At 35.9% G+C, this 17,933-nt stretch overlaps 2 protein-coding genes across 3 annotated transcripts; one reads left to right on the top strand and one right to left on the bottom strand.

Moving 5' to 3' along the window:
* The first annotated feature begins 80 nt into the window (after positions 1-80).
* crc (bZIP transcription factor crc) lies at positions 81-10,451 on the top strand. 2 transcript variants are annotated; one of them, XM_018449755.1, is made up of 3 exons: positions 81-248; positions 2,141-2,458; positions 9,451-10,451. In XM_018449755.1, exons 2-3 carry the CDS (start codon positions 2,236-2,238, stop codon positions 10,347-10,349), a joined length of 1,122 nt encoding a protein of 373 aa, XP_018305257.1. In that variant the 5' UTR covers positions 81-248; positions 2,141-2,235; the 3' UTR covers positions 10,350-10,451. The 2 variants fall into 2 exon arrangements, with proteins under 2 accessions (XP_018305257.1, XP_018305258.1); XM_018449756.1 differs by lacking the exons at positions 81-248; positions 2,141-2,458 and adding an exon at positions 4,769-5,886.
* A 3,197-nt stretch (positions 10,452-13,648) lies between these two features.
* LOC108723789 (probable E3 ubiquitin-protein ligase RNF144A) lies at positions 13,649-17,703 on the bottom strand. Its single transcript, XM_018449754.1, has 4 exons — positions 16,071-17,703; positions 15,824-15,986; positions 15,383-15,705; positions 13,649-15,258 (listed from the first exon to the last, which is right to left on the bottom strand). Exons 1-4 carry the CDS (start codon positions 16,755-16,757, stop codon positions 15,022-15,024), a joined length of 1,410 nt encoding a protein of 469 aa, XP_018305256.1. The 5' UTR covers positions 16,758-17,703; the 3' UTR covers positions 13,649-15,021.
* Between the last annotated feature and the right edge of the window lie 230 nt (positions 17,704-17,933).

Here is a 17,933-nt window from a genome sequence, read left to right as displayed (position 1 = left end):
ACAGCGAACCGCGCGGGAAAGCGACGAGGAATAGGTCACGGTGGCGTGAGGGAAAGTCACGTGACCCGATCGAAACCCGAGCGGAAGCCGACGGCGCCAACGCTCGCTGCTCGCATTTCCCATCCATGAGGCTCGTAAAGAAGACGTTTGGATTATCTCTGCGTTCCAGAATACGAGCAAGATGATGCTGTAGTTTAATAAAAGACTTGCACACGCAAGTGTGCCGACGCCCCTTAAGTAATCATGCGGTAAGTAGTACAAAATTGTTTGTCTCGTTGGGATATTTCGCATAGAGTTCGTGTTTCTTATGCATGTGAGGTTCGTTGGCCATCTTGTGAGTCATAGTCATCGCGTCGAATATGAATTGTCACGATAGAAAGATGGCTATTCCTCCGCCAGTCTCCTTAATTATGAGAAACATTTTACATCATTTCGTTGTTCAATTGCGCATTACGTTAATACACCACGTAAATGTTCACGATCCGTGCACGTTGTCCAATCTCGTCGAAAGATATTGCCAGACGATAATCTCATATTGCGTCATGATGCTTCCTACACCAATATGTAACTGTGGTCGATTCCCCAGCGTAATCTGCATACGAAAAAAAAAATTAGCTTCCGCTGAGATAAGCGAGAAATAATCATTCGAGATTTCCGGTTCGGAACTTTCTATTTTTGTTACTGTCTGAGTGTAAATTTATTTGTAAAACTTGTGAAAAATATATGCATATATATATAATTAAAAATTTAAATATAGAATTTTAATCGAATATATAAAAAACAAAATTTACATTCCATTTAATAGTAAAATTATCAACGATTAATTTCTATCACTTAAGTATATATGTACATACATATATGTATAGATGTTTTTTGTAATTGAGTTAATTTACATTTGTTGTACACATGACGTCACAAATGCCTCGACACACGAAGTTACACGATTATCAGAGAAGGAATGAGAAGATATATTAAATATATTTGAAGTGTGGCGAAAGAAGGTGCTTCCAATAACTAAGTTCGAATTAGTTCCACATTTCTTCAAATTTAATTTTTTCTAAAACAAACAATGCGAACAAGTATTTTTTATGTCTTCTCATTATTATTTTTAGTACACTAACAAATAATTTCACAAAAGAAAGAATTACAATGAATGTTCATGGACATATTTTATATATAATTACATATGTTTATGAATATTTATGCATTTTTATGTATGTTTATACATATTTATGTATAAACATACATAAAATATATTCATGTATGAAAAGTTTTTTTATCGGGAAGTTAAAAAATTATAGTTAAATTTTTTCAATTTACAGTAACGCATTTTAAAACGATAATTTTACATGATTGTAACTTTAAGTAAATTTAAATCTTAGTATAAATTAATAAAAGCATATTACATCTCACAATTTGTAAAATTTTGCGAAATTACCTTTTATTGCTGCTTCAGTTTTATTGCTACTAGCTAATTCAATTTAACTCATGGCGTACAAGTTGAGTTGTTACGAACCATGAAAGTACTAAGTGATTATCATATTTTTCAGTCCTAATGGAACTAACTCAAGTTTGAGTTATCAGAAGCCACCTATAGAATAAGATGAAAGTTAAGGTCTTTTATTTCCACACTAGACTGCACTAGAACTCTTTCTCACTTTTACCAAATGTCAAACGTTTATACCTATCTCACTTTAAGGCCCGATTTCACAATATATGGTTACCTAAAGATTAAAAGGTAATCAAGAAATTCATGAATGAATTCCATTGATGAATCTGTTGGTAACCTTTAATCTTTGGGTAACCATATATTGTGAAAATGGGCCTAAATAGTGTACACAAAAGTATAATCAGATTAAACCTAACCACAAGTTAACCAGATAATGGAAAATCGGAACTTAGTGTTGTCCAGTGCGGAGACGAAGAACAAGACAAAAATCAGACAACTATTAAAAAATATAACTATAAAAATGAAATTTGTTTGAGGTGTTCTGAGCACTACACTTATTTATAGGTTAAAAAAATGGGAAAGCAAGAGAAATGTTTATTTTCTTTTGTTATTTATATTCTTTTCTTATTCTCACTATTTGTTCGTTTCTTTGATTTGTTATTAATATAGAAATCATTGTTTATTTTTCAGTGCCAATATGGCGTTCATTACTAGCTACGTCGCTAAGCCGACCAAAATTTCTTTTCATCATTCTTTAATATCCTTCGGTTGGATTCGCATTGAAGATGTCATCCAGTCAGGAGCAGGAGATGTGGCTATGGAAGTACGAGCCGGTGTCCCGCAGTGGGACACCGTCATTAGAAATTGATGACGATTGGCCTTTATTCGATGATCATTCTGTAGAAATTTCTAATAATACTGCGGAAGCTGTTATGTATGAAGACCATCCTTCCCGTGCACAAGTGGCAAAACAGCTTTTAGAAAAATTGGACGAATGGATTAAAGAAGGTAAATATATTATTTTTGTTTCTTGTCTATTTAATAACGAATTCGATTGGACGTATTTACAAAAAAGAACCTTACAAAGTATTAAATTCTGGTTTTCAGGAAACTTGTTTATAACTAACCATAAGTCACATAAATAGATGAATTTAGAAAATTTCATTTGGTATGGAAAACGGTTTTGGTATTGGATTAACTGTTTTAAGGAATAAAATCACTCCTTATGGATAAAGTGGTTTTTAGATTTTTTTTGTAATATCTCAAAAACTATTTGAAATATTAAAAAATGTTGTATATGCACCAGTGTGCATTAGTGTGTCCAACCGAATTTATTATAAATATCTACATAATTGTGTGTATAAATCGATAACGGTATTTATATCTGATAAATATTCATATTGCAACGAGCGACAAAAATTGGTAATTTAATGATATTCTATTTCGTTTTACATGAAAAAAAACTGAGCATATCTTAAAATTTTGAGTATCTGTGTGCGAATATACATGTGTAAAATTTTATTATTCTAGAATATGCTTAACATACAAAAATACAATTTTAAAAATCTTGTATGAATATAGTCTTATCTACGTAAGCTCTTATCTAAGAACAGGAAAAGTCAAGTCAGAATTACAAATCAGAATGTAAAGCAGAAGCAGTAATTGTACATATGAAGATAAGCAGAAAATTAAATGTTATAAATATTGCTTTTTTCTTAATGTTAAAAATAAATATCGTAATATGCAGTAGTAAAATACAAGAATACATTACAAATTTATAAATGTAATTACTAATCTTGGGTTATTCTGATTCTTGATTAACGTGATTTTATAAATAAGATGTATATATTATAATTGAATAATTCACTGATATGAGATGTATATTTATATTATATAATTAAATAACTCACTGATACTCACTGACACTTAAGTATTTTTGTTAAATTTTTTATTAGTGAATTAAGTTTTGATGACGCTTTAACAAAACATTTGTCATCAAATTTGGAGCTTATTTTTGTTGAGTAAAGAAAATTGCTATTTCAAGAAATGAATATATTTTTATAGTAAGTAATATTAATTTAACATTAAATATTTTCATAATTAGAAATTAATACATTTTTATTATAATAAAACTTGCTCGAATTTAATCTTTAATTTGATTAGAGAAAATTTATTATTAAACTTTACATATCAAGAATACGATACTCAGCTAAAGATATCCATCCTGGTTTGTTGTCAAATTTCTGAAAGATTTCGTTGAAACAATGTTTAATATTTTAAAGTAAAATTAATCAGATTTACATTTCTGGCAAATTAATTTTTTTACTCTTGTTATCATAAACATTGATATGGATATTGTATGTCATAAAAAGTATAGCCCACTAAACGAATGTCGTTCGATCGAAATAATTAAAGTAAAATTCTCGAATTTTATTCTGCAATTTTTCAGAAACCTACGCTTATCATAACATCTAATAATTTAAATGTTATGAAATAATTAATTGCATGATTACTTACTAACTAGTTTTATGATCATACTAAAAAAATGGAGCTTATTTGCATAATCTTTAACATAATCATATTATACTTGCTCCGAGAAAAAAAAAAGCAGAGATCTTTCTGATATATAATTACAAATCACACAATTTTCACACATTATCGTATCTGAATTATAAGAAATCCCAATCGTCGTATCGCCTGCATTTTAAATGACATTGTTATAAATAAGCGATTTAACAGAGAACCACTGCGTAGCACGGCGTCACGAACCTCGGGACCCCTCTAGGGATCCAGTGTTCTCGATATTCCAGAGAAGCGAGATGCAAAAAAAAACTGCTTTATGCTTTCGAGTGATATTTTGCAATATCCGCGTGCGCAAATATGATCGAGCGGCAAGCCATGGTAAAGCACACGAAACGCACGTGAATGCGCATTAACTTAAGAATCGCCTACTTTTCGCATTTTTCCATACTGCGCAAAAAAAAGTGAAAACTGGTATTTTCGTTCGATTTCGTATCCCTCTATCGCTTTCATTCTTTCCCACTGGTACCGTTCGGCACACACAAATACACACGCAAACAAGAACAGACGCGCGCGCGCGTACTCTTTTTTTTTCTCTCCTTCTCTTTGTCGCTCTCGTGCGCTCCTCTCCTTTTTTTCTTGTAAAAGAGAGTGGGACAAACTGGTTAACCTCTACGCGAATGGCTTCGGTCTTATAGACGATGATAGGGGGGTGATGGCGGTGTCAGTGGCGAGATTGAGAAGAGGGAGTAGGGGTGACAGAGGGGAAAGTCCAAAGATAAGCAGGAGCGGTTTCTCGCCAGTATACAGGCCATCGAAGTCCAATTTGCACGATCGCCATTCGCCGATCCGTCGCGCTACATCAGTGCTTAATTAACCGTCGTCTACGGAAACCGCAACATCTTGATCTCTTATCAGTGTCTTCTCTACGTCATTTTCTGATATCTCGACTGCCGCTTATCGATCTCTGCAAAAACATCTTTTTCCCCGCTCACGAGGGATCTCTTATCAGTTTTCCCGCGCGAATCACCGGAAATTTCCACGGAGAACAGAACGCAGATTTTCTCGTAGTACATATCTCATAGCACCACCAAGGAAAACGTTAAAGAAGGAGCGGTGAATGACCTGCACGCGTGATAAGAAGTAAAAAGCTGCTGTGAAATCGCCGGATGTGACATCGGACGCTCGTCAACGCAAACACGTGGCTGCACATCGTTCTGCGCAAAATATCACCTCGCGTTGTATTTTGGAAACAGCAAGACTATTGGAATCTCTAAACGTTCACTGGTTCAGGAACAACGGGATATCAAGCGAGTTCGTCGATCGCATCGCGCACCGTCATCCGGAGGAAGCACGGGACGAACTGCAGCGAAATATCTGTGGAGATCTGAAATCCGGCGACGATTCAGCCCGTACTGATCCGGTACGGCAGAGGTTTGCGGCAACGATATTTGTTCATTGATGCATGGGCACAACCGCACGCGGGTGCCCTGAAAAGAACGGTGGCTTGGCGCCGGTAATCCTACGAGACTGGCATCATTAAAGTTGATCCGTGAAAACGATCTGTCGTCTCGATGGTGGAGCGTGCTAATGTTATATAATAGCATGCAGTTCGCATATCGGTACACGTGGAACCGAGAGATCATCGTCAACTCCCAAAAGCTTGTGAAAAGACGTTGAATATTGGCCGATCTGTTGCGATTACACGTGGGAGGATCGCACGTTCTTCTACGTCTTCGTACGAGCCGCAGCACGCTACGTCGGCGCTACTGAAAGAACGATTATATTGGAACCACCGGCCCTTCCCAACCAGCTACACCAGATACACACTCCCACCTGATCTCTCTCCTCCCGTCCCTTTAACAAGGAAAACGTCAAACCACGCGCAATTACCATGGCTGCCTTATGTTACAGCGGTAGGTTTCCTTTTCCCCCTTCCCCTTTTATTCTGTTTGCCCCCACTTGAATGCTCCGAATTGCTTCAAGTCGAGGCATAATACAGAATTTATTACCTAGGCGGGGTAGGAGATAGAAATATGTTATCTGGTCACATTGTACATGTAGACATATTGGTACTGTGTTAGTTTTATCGTTATTATTACAACTGTTGTATGATGCATTCCATTCTTTAAAACGTAAAAATAATATGAATTGTTCAGCAATTAAAATGCGTAATTCCAAAAAAAGATATTTTTTGTCATGTTAAAATAACGTTTAAATGTTCATTGTATTGTAGGATTTAAAAATATAGTGGAAAAATACTCGAGATAAAACAAGAGATGACTTGCTATTCATAGATATAGATATATATTTTGTTTTACAAATAAACACGAGAAGTGTCCGTAGCGACTTGGTGATTTCGGTGCTTGCTTTTTAAGATTTTTTAAATTTGGTAATACAACTATTGTTCTTTGTTACTCAAAGAATGTCGAGAAAGATGGAACAATTTATGTCGATCTGTATGTTCATTTCTACCAATGTACATTAATTTTAATCTTGAGTCGATTTACTCTTTATCTTTTCTAATTCTTAGAACTAGAAAAATATGAAGAGTTAATTGAACCGAGATTAAAATAAAGTCTAAGACAATTGAAAAGTACAAGCAATAAGAAATAACAGATATCAACCTATCAGAAACTGTGTATCAGAATATACCGTTTCTGACAGATTTTTCCCTGTTTCTATTGCCTGTACTTTTCCTTTTGTGACTGAGGCTTTTAACACACGCTGGGCATGCTTATTTCTACCTTCCCAAAGTTCTTAAATATAATTACGATTTGGTATAATAGTATTGTAATTTTCTTTTGAATATATAGACTGCTTGTTTTCCAAAAAGATTGGTTCGTGAAATCGTGCTCTTTCAATAATCAGCAATTCATTTGTGTACAGATAAAATATTTTCGTTCCCCCTACGTTAGATAAATTTCACATTCAAAGTATTTACTGTTGTTTTACTATTAAGAAAGTTCGGAAATTTTATGAAGAATTGGAATATATGTATATTTTTTTAATTGTTTCTTCAAGGATCTTGTTTATATATTTTACAATACATATTAACAGTTTGATCAACTGACATGGCATGTCTGTTTTTTTTTTCTTCCTCCAACAAATAGACATTTATGATATTTTTATGGGCTATATATTTTGTGTTCATGAAATACATTTCTCTTTATCTGCAATGCTTCGGAAAAAAAGTATTACATTGGAAATAAAGTTTTTCAAAACTCTTGAATAGTTCTTAATTTTTTTCTCTATAGTTACGAGTAGAAAAAAATAAATAGCTCATATAATAAACAAATTTATATTAAATTTATATATACGAATTTTTCTTAAAACTTGAACAAATTTAAACATTTTTTTCAAAATTTAAATAAACGCTTTGATGTTGTTCGTCACCGAAACATGTCGCACATGTCATTTCTCGTTATCACAAACGAAACTTCAGATTTGCAGCCCAATAGTTTGGAAATAAAAGATAATAGTAATAATACGTCAAATCGCATCCGCGATAATGTAAATAGCAGGTATACATAAATTTCAAAAAGATTCTCGCCAATATGTTTGACGAGGAGCATCTTTAAATATTGCTGAAATTCAAATCCATATCAATCTTGTCATTTGTTTACATTCCTAACACATTATCAAGTCAATTATCTCATTCGTTATATTTTCATAAAAGTATATTAGAGATCACGAAGTAGATACGTGTTCTGTGTAAAAAATCAATCATATCTTTAGGTTTTAGGATATTATATTTGATGTCTGATCTATTTTCTTAAGAAACAAAAAGTTATGATAATGAACTCGATATATATATATATATATGTATAAATGAGAACTTTTAAGAAAACATGCGAATGTAGTTAAAGCATTATCTTATTTAAAAATACGGTATATACATGTATAGTAGCATTTTTAATTTGATGACATTTTAACTGTACTCGCCGCGTATCTCTGTTTTCCTGAAAGTTCTTTGTGCACTTCTAACACTTAACGTCATCCGAATACAGAAATGGTCTTATCTAATCTCCTGCTCTCTTGTATTTAAATGAAGATAACATCCAATAGCTACTGATCAAAGTTTCATAAAATAGGTCACGGCTGTCGTAGAGAGTGTGAAAATTATTCACTTCTTGTGCACTGTAGGTCCTTGATCGGCTACGTCCTCGAGAAGGCGAAACCTTCCAGAAAGAGTATTTTGAAGCGTTCGTCCAAGTTCTGTAAGGCTATTAACGCACATGCAGACATTAGTAATGATTTTTTAAAAATGTATTTTTATCATAAACATCACTTTGCATACGAAATAAAAAAATCGTCACTGCAGCCCAGCGATTAATCTCATTATAAATGAGATTGCAAATGAGGAACTTGTTTTCCTACTTAATGTCCATGAAATTGTATTAATGCGCCACACCTATTTATTGTTCGTGCACGTTGCAAGTACTGTTAGCTATCAGCTTGAAATTTTTAATCAAATTGATACATAAAAAGAATATTGTCGAGTAACATGTTACTCAGGACACGCTTACATAAAATTAATCTCTTTCCTGAGCACTACAAGAGCTGCCACTAGAGAATGAGGAAGAAAACTCGATTTTACGCCGCCGATAAAACATGAAAGATGGATAACGTAATTTCCAGAACGTAATACACGGTAAACAGTCTTAATGTTATGTGAAATATGAGGATCGATCATTCATAGACATCGTAGAATATTTGCCGGCCATGCCATGTTTCCAGAAACGTACTATTGCGTCTCAATTATCTTTATCCAATAACAATGCACACATACCAGGAAATATAATATCGCCAATGTGTGATTCATTTGCAAACGAATGAATGCATCACGAGTGTGGCGCGCGAACTGATATGCGATGTCAATTAGAAATAAGACGGGCGCGTTTCGATCTACGGCGCCATCGGCCGCGCATATCGCTACCCAAAGAATTTGCGATATTACTTGCTTGCGAATTGTAGAATTCCTTAAGTAAGTTTAAATGTTGTCCGCCAATTTCAGTGCATGCATTTAATTCAATAAAATTTATATATATATATATAATTACTGTAATAAATCTATAAATATTACTATAATAAGGAAAGTCTCTATAAAATAGAAGAAATCTGTAAAATATAAGAAAATCTGTATAATAGTACAATATAAATTTCTTCATAATGAGCCTGATATATAACAGATCAATAAAAAATTTAAATTCTTGCTTAAGGAATTCTAGCGAATTAACCTAATGCACATAATTGAAAAGCACAAGCAATAGGAACAAAGAATAACAAATTTTAATCTATATCAGAACTATGTATTCTGGTATACACAATTTCTGATAAGTTGAAGTTTGTCATTCCCTGCCGCGCTTTTCAATTGCTTATGCTTTTCATGTCTCAGGCTTTATTCCGCAGAGAGTCACGTTAAAGCCAAGGTGCGCAAACAACTGTCATTCTAATCAAAATCGTCTATTTGCTTTCAGAACCCTTTTCAGATTGGCTGGAGGAAAAGATAGAACTGCCTATATTTGAACAAATATCCCTTACCGAAAACCAAAATAAATTACCGGTTTACTCCACCGTCATCTATCCGATGACAGTGACGAAGACATTACAGCAGCAGCAACAACACCAACAACAACAACAACAACAACATGACAACACACAAACCCTCTTGCAAGAATTTGAAACGGTTTTGGGTGACGTCGAGGCTTGTCATCAGATCATTCCGCCAACCAGTTCGACGCTTACTCCTCCGCAATCACCCTCACATAAATCGGTCAATGTGGACACGCAGCTGCTGGTCACCCTGCAGCCTATGGAATCGTTTACCAACGATCAACCGATATACAACATAGCTCCAACAGAACAACCGCTGTATGTGGACAATATACCGCGTCAGTGGAATACCGACAACATAGACTCGCTAAGTCCGCTTGGCGGGGATGTTGCGAACGAGTTAGCGGTGGTGGACGAATACGTTCGCTCACATACCAAGGATATACCGTCTCCCGTAAGCCCGTGCAGCTCCAATAGCAGTTCGGCCGACGATTCCATTGACGATCCCGATTGGAGTCTCGAAACCGAGAAGAGAACAAGCCTGAAACAAACAGTTTACAACTCTTCGAAGCATCGCCATAAGCCGTATTCTCGATCGTCTCTTGAGGATAAGAAGGTTCGGAAAAAAGAACAGAATAAGAACGCTGCCACGCGTTATAGACAGAAAAAGAAACAAGAGATCAAAGAGATACAGGGCGAAGAGCGCGAACTGGTGGAGCACAATGAGAAGTTAAAAGAAAAGATGAAGAACTTGCAGCAGGAGATAAAATATCTGAAGGGATTTATGAGGGATGTGTTCAAAGCCAAGGGTATTCTTAAATAATCCATTTGTTCAGGAACCCTTACCGCTGTACGACATAATCTTGTATTAGTTTTATTTAGATATAGGGGAGACCGCAGCAACAAAAATTTAAACTTTCAAAAGTACTTTTAAATATAAGATTTTTTTCTCATTTTTTTATATAAATAAAAAATTAAGTATATCTAAAAATGCATGCAAAAATCGTATAATACCAGTTATATTAATCTAAAAACACTGAATTACCCTAAATAGTCAATGATCCACGATAATCCGTGATTCATGCTGCCTTGGTCTTCCTTATATTTGTTAATTTTATTTTTAGGTAATTATCTTCATTTTTCTGCCACTAACTGTATTTTACAATTGTACTAATATTTATGATAACTCAATATTGTTTCATGTTATCAATTTGTTCGCGTAATTTTCTTAACAAGTATTTGTTAATGTATTTTATATATGTATACGTAATAACTTATCCGCAGATTCTTAGAGAAAATCTACAGATTTAGAATAAAGTGTACCTAGTTTACTAAAGAATAGAATTCCATCAACATTGGTAAATTGCATTAATTAACGCGGTGCGTTAGATAATGTGTGTGTAAATTGCCGAGCAAGCTTCTGAAGCTCTAATCAGCAAAAACCTGCTTGCTCATGCACATTCCACCACTTGTCTATCGCACCTCTCGGATGCGAATCTTTTCATTCCGATTAATTTTTATCCTTTATTGCATAGTTATACTTTCATACGGCAAATTATGTAGCAGACAAAATAAATGGGTTCAATTAACCAAGTTGTACAAATGTTTTTTCATTAGGGATCTGTGCTTTACAGGTCGACTTTTTTTTTATCTGCCCGAATAAATCTGGAAAATTCCATTCCTTAACATCCTAAGCTATTAACGATATGTTTATTTAACGTGAAAACTAACGTTTCTGACATACATATTGATCCTTTATCGTTTCTTAATAAAGAAAATTGTCGAAATGCAAGATGTTATCTAATACAATAACTAAAACAAGAGCTGTAATGTGCTTCTTGCCAAACGAATCTTGGCTCACAAATATAATTCATAAATTAAAATTTAGAATAAAATTACAGGTTTAATTATATGTATGTTGTATACAGCTCTAAGAGTGAAGGAGTATCGTCAGCTGATATCTTTCATTCCTTTCCTCAAAGATTGCTTTCTTCATCCAGACCTTATACCACTTTGAAATTTTGAAAAAATCTTTCCTTTATATGATACTGCTTATACATGCGAAAATATAGCTCCACTATTTGGAATTCCAAGTATCTACACAAGCTTTGATGCGCAAAGAACATACCCACATGAAAAACAAACACGTTTTTCTCAAAACATTTTTCAAACCGGCGTACATAACTTCTACAATTTTGATTCGATTTACTTGAAACTTGCAGAGAATCTTTATTTGTTAATTATCTAAAGAAGTACATGATTTTTTTGATTAGTAAATTGTTATTGTTATTAACATTTTGTACCAAATCTGTTGGTAAAAAATACTTTCTTTTTCAAATATTCATTGGTTATTTTTCAAAAAAGCATATTTCTGAAAATCCCTACGTACTTTTTTCTTTTTTTGTAAATATTTTTAATGTGTAGAAAAAAATTTTTGCTTTTTGTTTTTTACAAAATCGTTTCATGATAATGGCTGCGTTCAGCTGAAGAAGCAGCTTTGCACAACAATTGTACAATTTTTTAATATGATTGTTTATATACATCTAAATTCAGTGAGGAACTAAGGGCAAGACCAATCAAAGAATTTTACAACAATTGCAAAGTTGTTTTTTCTATTGAACGCAGCAAATCTAGTTATCACCCGATTAAATGCTTTCGCTGAAAACCAGTCTGAATTAATCGCAGTGCTGCCATTTTCTTCGAAAAAAAATAAAAATTTGTATACTTCAAAATACATGTATAGTAAATATCTATAGATTTTTAATTTACTTTATCCCCTCTCTTTTTGCACAAAATTCTTAAAAGCCGTTTTAAAGAGTGTACAAAGTGGTGCAAGCCTTGAGCCGATGCTTCATTTTATTTCCTTGTTATCTGTCATTTACAAATCTCTTCTTATAGCTGCACTTTCTCTTTATAGCATTTCTTCATATTTTCCATCTTCTCTCCTGTCCTCCAAATTATATATTTATCTAATTCAAATAGGAAGAGCGCGGTTAAAGAAAAGATCTCGAGTCAACGAACATGATATTTAAATTTATTTTTGTTTTCATCTTTTTCTATCAGATTTTGTTCTGTACTAATTCCCCCCCTCCCCCTCTTGTGAAGCGTCCAGGAAGATTTCTTCATGAGCCTTTCTTGACGGGCGGCTCTGTACAAATATCGTCATAGTGGGAAAAAATAGAAACGGTAAAGAGTTCAGCAGCTTCCCTCCCTCCTCGACTCCACAGGTTCGAAAGGTATGTTAAATTAACGGGACAGTTTTAACGTTCATGACATTATGGTAATGGCATTTACCGCCGATACAAAAATATAACTCGTAGAGAGATAAAAAAACTGCGACTAGCACGGCAGAAATATTTTTTTTAGATCAAGTGACGGCCGCGAAGCAAACAGAGCTATCGTCCTTTTTATCAGTTAAAATCTCGCACGCTAGACACGAGTTGTAGAAATAATTTATGCCGCATTTCTCGGTTTTGACGTCATCGATATCGATTGGCCGACCTTGAGCAATTTCTTTCTCCATTTTGTACGAAATGCTGTACATATATGTATACACATCTCATTAATATTTAACGAATTCTTGTTTTTTTCTTTTTTGCGCACACGTCCGCGCGTGCAAAAGGCGAATTTTCGGAAGTTCTCTTTGTCATCAACTACTGCAACTTAATATTAATAGATTGGAGGATAAAGTGCTCGGGCAAAAAAAAAGAATTCAAAGAGATAAACGTAGAGAGTGTATAGTGTTACTCCTAGTTCATTGTATTTTTATTTTTTTTTTAACACGAGTGCACACACTCAAATGCATAATTGTATACACGTACGCACACAAACGCGTGTATCTTCATATTTACATACGATATTAATAATACAACAAATGTGAGATATTTTAACAGTTTTCTGACGTAAAATAATGAAAGTCAACTACACAGAAACTTATACGTAACGCAATCGTTCGTTGAACTCTCTGTACCGTACTTACGAGAAATGCATATTTTTTTTGTTCAAACGTAACGTCTTCCCACATTTTGTCACTTAAGCGTTCACATTTTACTATATACAAAATACCACATATATTTATTACGTAATCACATATATGTATATATATATATATATATACTGTCATTTCCTTGATATTTTATTGTATCGTTTATTTTTTGCGTTGAGAATCTGTTTGTTTTTTCTTGAAGATAACATACTATTGTCCAAAATTGATTATTCATATCCGTGACCTTCAATAATCTAAATTTCATTTATAATACATAATATGTAATTATTATGAATGTAATTAACACGTTTCGATGCGAATTTATTCGTCGCGGATTTCGAGCTCCTGGAAGTAATTTCAGAAGAGTCTCGCAATCACATGGCACATATTGATTTATAGATTCTTAATGTCAAACATTAACTGCACAGCTCACGCATCGATCGATAACGATAACGTGTTAAATACATATTAACAACATTCTCTTGATTTCAATGATAAAATGCATAATCGCATGAGATAGATCCTCTTGTATGTAATAGCTATTTTTACTCACTATATGCTTTTATCGTTCTAAATTAATGTACATGTAATATACATGCGATTAAATCACCAAACATAAAAGCACCCACAAATTAAGATAACAAGAATAGAATATTGTGTAAACTAATACTTCACATGATCATTCGTTTCACCATAAAAATGTAGATCTGAGCCTTGCACGGTAGTTCGATGTGGGCACACATATAGATATACACACACTGTAATATTTTAAAATATAAATTTTAATTTAATTATGTTATACATAATGTAAAAATCAAGAAAAACTAAGTGATTTATTGGTGTCTTGTTATCACTGTTTTACAAGGGCAACAAGAAAATAAACTCACGTTCTGATAAATAGCAATAAAAACACAATTATGTACAACACAAATGTTTTCACAACGTTCGGTTGTATGATTATATCATGCTTTGCGCGGCAGTATAAGAAATCTAACATCCGAAATATACAATATAAATAAATTTTTGGAATGTTCACGTATTCGTTATGAGTATTTGTTAATTATTAGATTTACTTAAATCACATAATTAATGACAAGTCATCATAAAAATAATCCTTTTTTATAAAAGTAATCATTATATAAAACTTATTAAGTGACTATATAAAAATAAATGTATATCAGGAGAACAAACATGTTGTAACTATACAAAGTGCAACATCTCTTATTCTGTCCAAACAATGTCTAAATGAAACATAAATATAGATATTATTAATCACACGATATGCTCTGTCTCTCCTTTCTTGACTGAGATATACATTCTTGCCCTTTTGTATTATGTATCTTCTAGGCGCAAAAAAAATAAAATAGAACATAAACTTAACAAAATGCAATGTATATCTATATAAGTTGCCAATTATATTGTCTCCCATGCATGGAAGCCTAGGAAGAGTGCTTATATTTTAGCTCAAAGAAACAATTAAGCGAAAATCTATTAAAAAGTTTAGAAGGTCCTATGTCGTCGTGTCGCCTTCCTCTTGTTCGAGTCTGGAAGAGCCGCAAACACGGCATTTACAGCATACGATGCAAGGTGCCGCTAATAATAATAAGGGCGATGCGACAAGTAGAAGTAGGCCAAAACCAGCGAAGATCCCAATAACTTGCGTTCGATGCCATATCACGGACGCACGTGAATGGCCCAATTTATTCTTACATGGTCCCTTGTCGTAGTGTCGCAACAGAAAGTCATCCTACGCATTAATAATTTAAAAATCAATTTGGGTCTTATACCAAGCATTCTCATACATAAAGCAACAATGTTAAAGGTTTGGAACGTTTTAATCGCATACTTCCTTTACCGCTTCGAATACTCACATCTAAGGATGCTAAGCAGTACCAGCAAAACACGTGTTTACATCTTTTGCACATCATTTGAGCACAACCTTCGTCCTTTTCTATCGGCACAGAACACATAGGACAACATTTAATGTGATCGCTACCGAACGGTATTCCTAATGGAAGATCTGAACAGGGCCCGTTGTGCCAAGGCTCGCGACATATTGAACAGAAATCTGTGGAGCAGTTGGGACAGTGAACAGGACCTAAAGGAGTGCCGCTTCCACTGTTGCCATTTATCGAACATATTGTTTCACAACCCGCTCGTGGACACCATGCACGTCCTTTATCCATCGACACATCTGCATACAAAATTATATTGATTGTACTAAAGTGTTTAATGGTGTTTTAAATGGTGTCGATCTTGTGTGGACGACTACACTTTTACATCTAACTGAATAGATATAGAATCCATATTACCTCTATTTAAACGAAACTTGCAATGCTTCTCCACAAGTTCTGTGTTGACAAGGCTTGATATCTCCTTCAAAGATAGTACAGCGCCATGATCACACTGAGCATCAGGACAACTAATCTCGTACGCGCCTTCCTCAATCTCAAATTCTACATAGGCACGCATGCACTAAAAGTCATCAGAAAACAAAATAAGTATCTCTCTAATACACATCCTTCCTAAATGGACAACTATCTAAAACATTAGACTTACATCTTTACAATAGGAACAACCGCATCCCTCAATCTTAAATGTTTTGGAGAGAGAAGTGTCAACAAGACACAGTTTACAAAATATCCGTCCGATTGTCTGCTGTGAGCCTGCAGGAACGAAATTGCCAGCGGCCAGACTGTAACGCGAACTGGACGCCAAGGACAGCAGGCTGGAGCAACGGGAACAAACTCTGCTGCGATTTATGGGTCTTCCCTCGAGTGCCGAGGTACTCAGTCCTACGGCGGTTTCGCATTTCCTCAGGGCGCCAGGACCCAGGTTCATCCAACTGCCGCCACGTGCCTCCAGACTTGCGCTGCTCTCAGGACGCAAGAGAGGCGCGTCTGCTTCTCTACCTGGCATCGTTCTCTCTGTCAGGGAGAGATTCACCACACTGGCCTCCTTGCGTATCAGGGGTAATCTGATGCTACTAAGCTTGGCCTTCTCGATCTTCTGGCTAGCCGCTAGCTTAGTGGGAGAAGTGACAGACGTGACCGAACTGGTCGCTGCACCCATGTCCATCAGTGGTGCCCGTCGTAAGACGAGCGAGTGTAGACTAGGCATCCCCTGGACGTCACTGCCAGTTACAGACGACGAGGAGGCCTGCGTTCGCTGATCCCCGCCCGGGGGACTGCCTCCTTCCACGCCCGTCGTCGTCGTTCGCTCGCCGCTGATAGTAAGAGAACGCATGAACCCGGATAATCATATGTACATGACGGACTGACACGGTTTACCGTGGTGTAGCTACGCGAATGTCGATGGACTCTCACGCTGCTCGTCATAATCTCCGCCTTTCAAGCGTCACGTCCTGCACAGACTCTACGTGCTGCACGTCAAGCTTCTAAAACGGCACCGTCGTTGAACCATCTCATTTCCAAGTATCGTAACGGCTTTTCACACTTGCACTGTTTGATGTTACAATTAATATTCCGAGATTAATATTCGGTGTCTGTCCACTGGTCCCTACGACGTACGGAACACCCACAACAGCTGATCGTCCTCAGTGTCTCGAGACAGAGGGAGACAGATAGAAAGAGAGAGGAGATAGAGAGGAAGGAGAGAGAGAGAGAGAGAGAGAGAGAGAGAGAAAGAGAGAGATAGCGCGCGCTTGCGAGGTAGTCGTCGACGTGAAGGAGTAAAACCGGAGTAAATGTTGGTAAACGCGCTGCTTGGCGAACGTGCCGAGCGACGTGATATTTGATAACCGTGATGTACGCCCGAAACGCGACGACGCGATGACGGTCGCGCTGCTGCACGTCGTAACCAGCGCTTCTCTTCTTCGCCAACGGTCGTTGCTAATGATCCGTCACCATCACCGTCACCGTCACCGTCACCAACGCCGTCGTCGCCGCTTTCATTGCTGCGTGTGTCCACGGTAGTCCACGGTATAGGAAACACGTCCCACTCTGTCGTATCGCCCGTGTTAGCGCGCCACGGTCTTCGCTAACATTCTCACCTTCACCGTCGCCTACACTACTGTGCATGACAACGATGACGACACGCGCACACGCATGCGAGCCCATGCGCGCGAGCGCGGGCGCGCGTTCATACTTCATAAATTATCTGAACCGCGATAGTACTCTTCCGCCCCCGCTTCCTTATTCACCCTTCTCGCAGAGATCGGTCATCGGCGAAGAACGCCACGACCGCAGACTGATATGGATATAGTGGATCTAGAGTGAACCACCCTCGCGATTAGCGCAACCGCTTCTATTTTAGTTGCGAGGGTAACGTTGTGACAACGTTACCTCCGCAGCTATACTAGCTGCCAGTTAGGGTTATCAGCCACATTCTTTTAAGAGAATAATTAATTTAATTTTATATTTTTATAAAATCATATTTTAATAAGAATTGTCAATAAAAATT

This window comes from Mycetomoellerius zeteki, unplaced genomic scaffold (assembly GCF_001594055.1).
Source record: "Mycetomoellerius zeteki isolate Tzet28-1 unplaced genomic scaffold, Tzet1.0 scaffold25, whole genome shotgun sequence".
In the NCBI taxonomy this organism is placed as follows: Eukaryota; Metazoa; Arthropoda; class Insecta; order Hymenoptera; family Formicidae; genus Mycetomoellerius; species Mycetomoellerius zeteki.
This window is presented reverse-complemented; position numbering and strand designations above follow the sequence as displayed.

Excerpts from the sequence above, each read along its gene's own strand:
- crc (XM_018449755.1), top strand. The coding sequence starts at position 2,236 with ATGTCATCCAGTCAGGAGCAGGAGATGTGGCTATGGAAGTACGAGCCG. Across the intron at positions 2,459-9,450 it reads GGACGAATGGATTAAAGAAG|AACCCTTTTCAGATTGGCTG; the intron begins GTAAATATATTA and ends ATTTGCTTTCAG.
- LOC108723789 (XM_018449754.1), bottom strand. The coding sequence starts at position 16,757 with ATGCGTTCTCTTACTATCAGCGGCGAGCGAACGACGACGACGGGCGTG. Across the intron at positions 15,987-16,070 it reads GTTGTTCCTATTGTAAAGAT|TGCATGCGTGCCTATGTAGA; the intron begins GTAAGTCTAATG and ends GATGACTTTTAG. Across the intron at positions 15,259-15,382 it reads ACTGCTTAGCATCCTTAGAT|GATGACTTTCTGTTGCGACA; the intron begins GTGAGTATTCGA and ends ATTAATGCGTAG.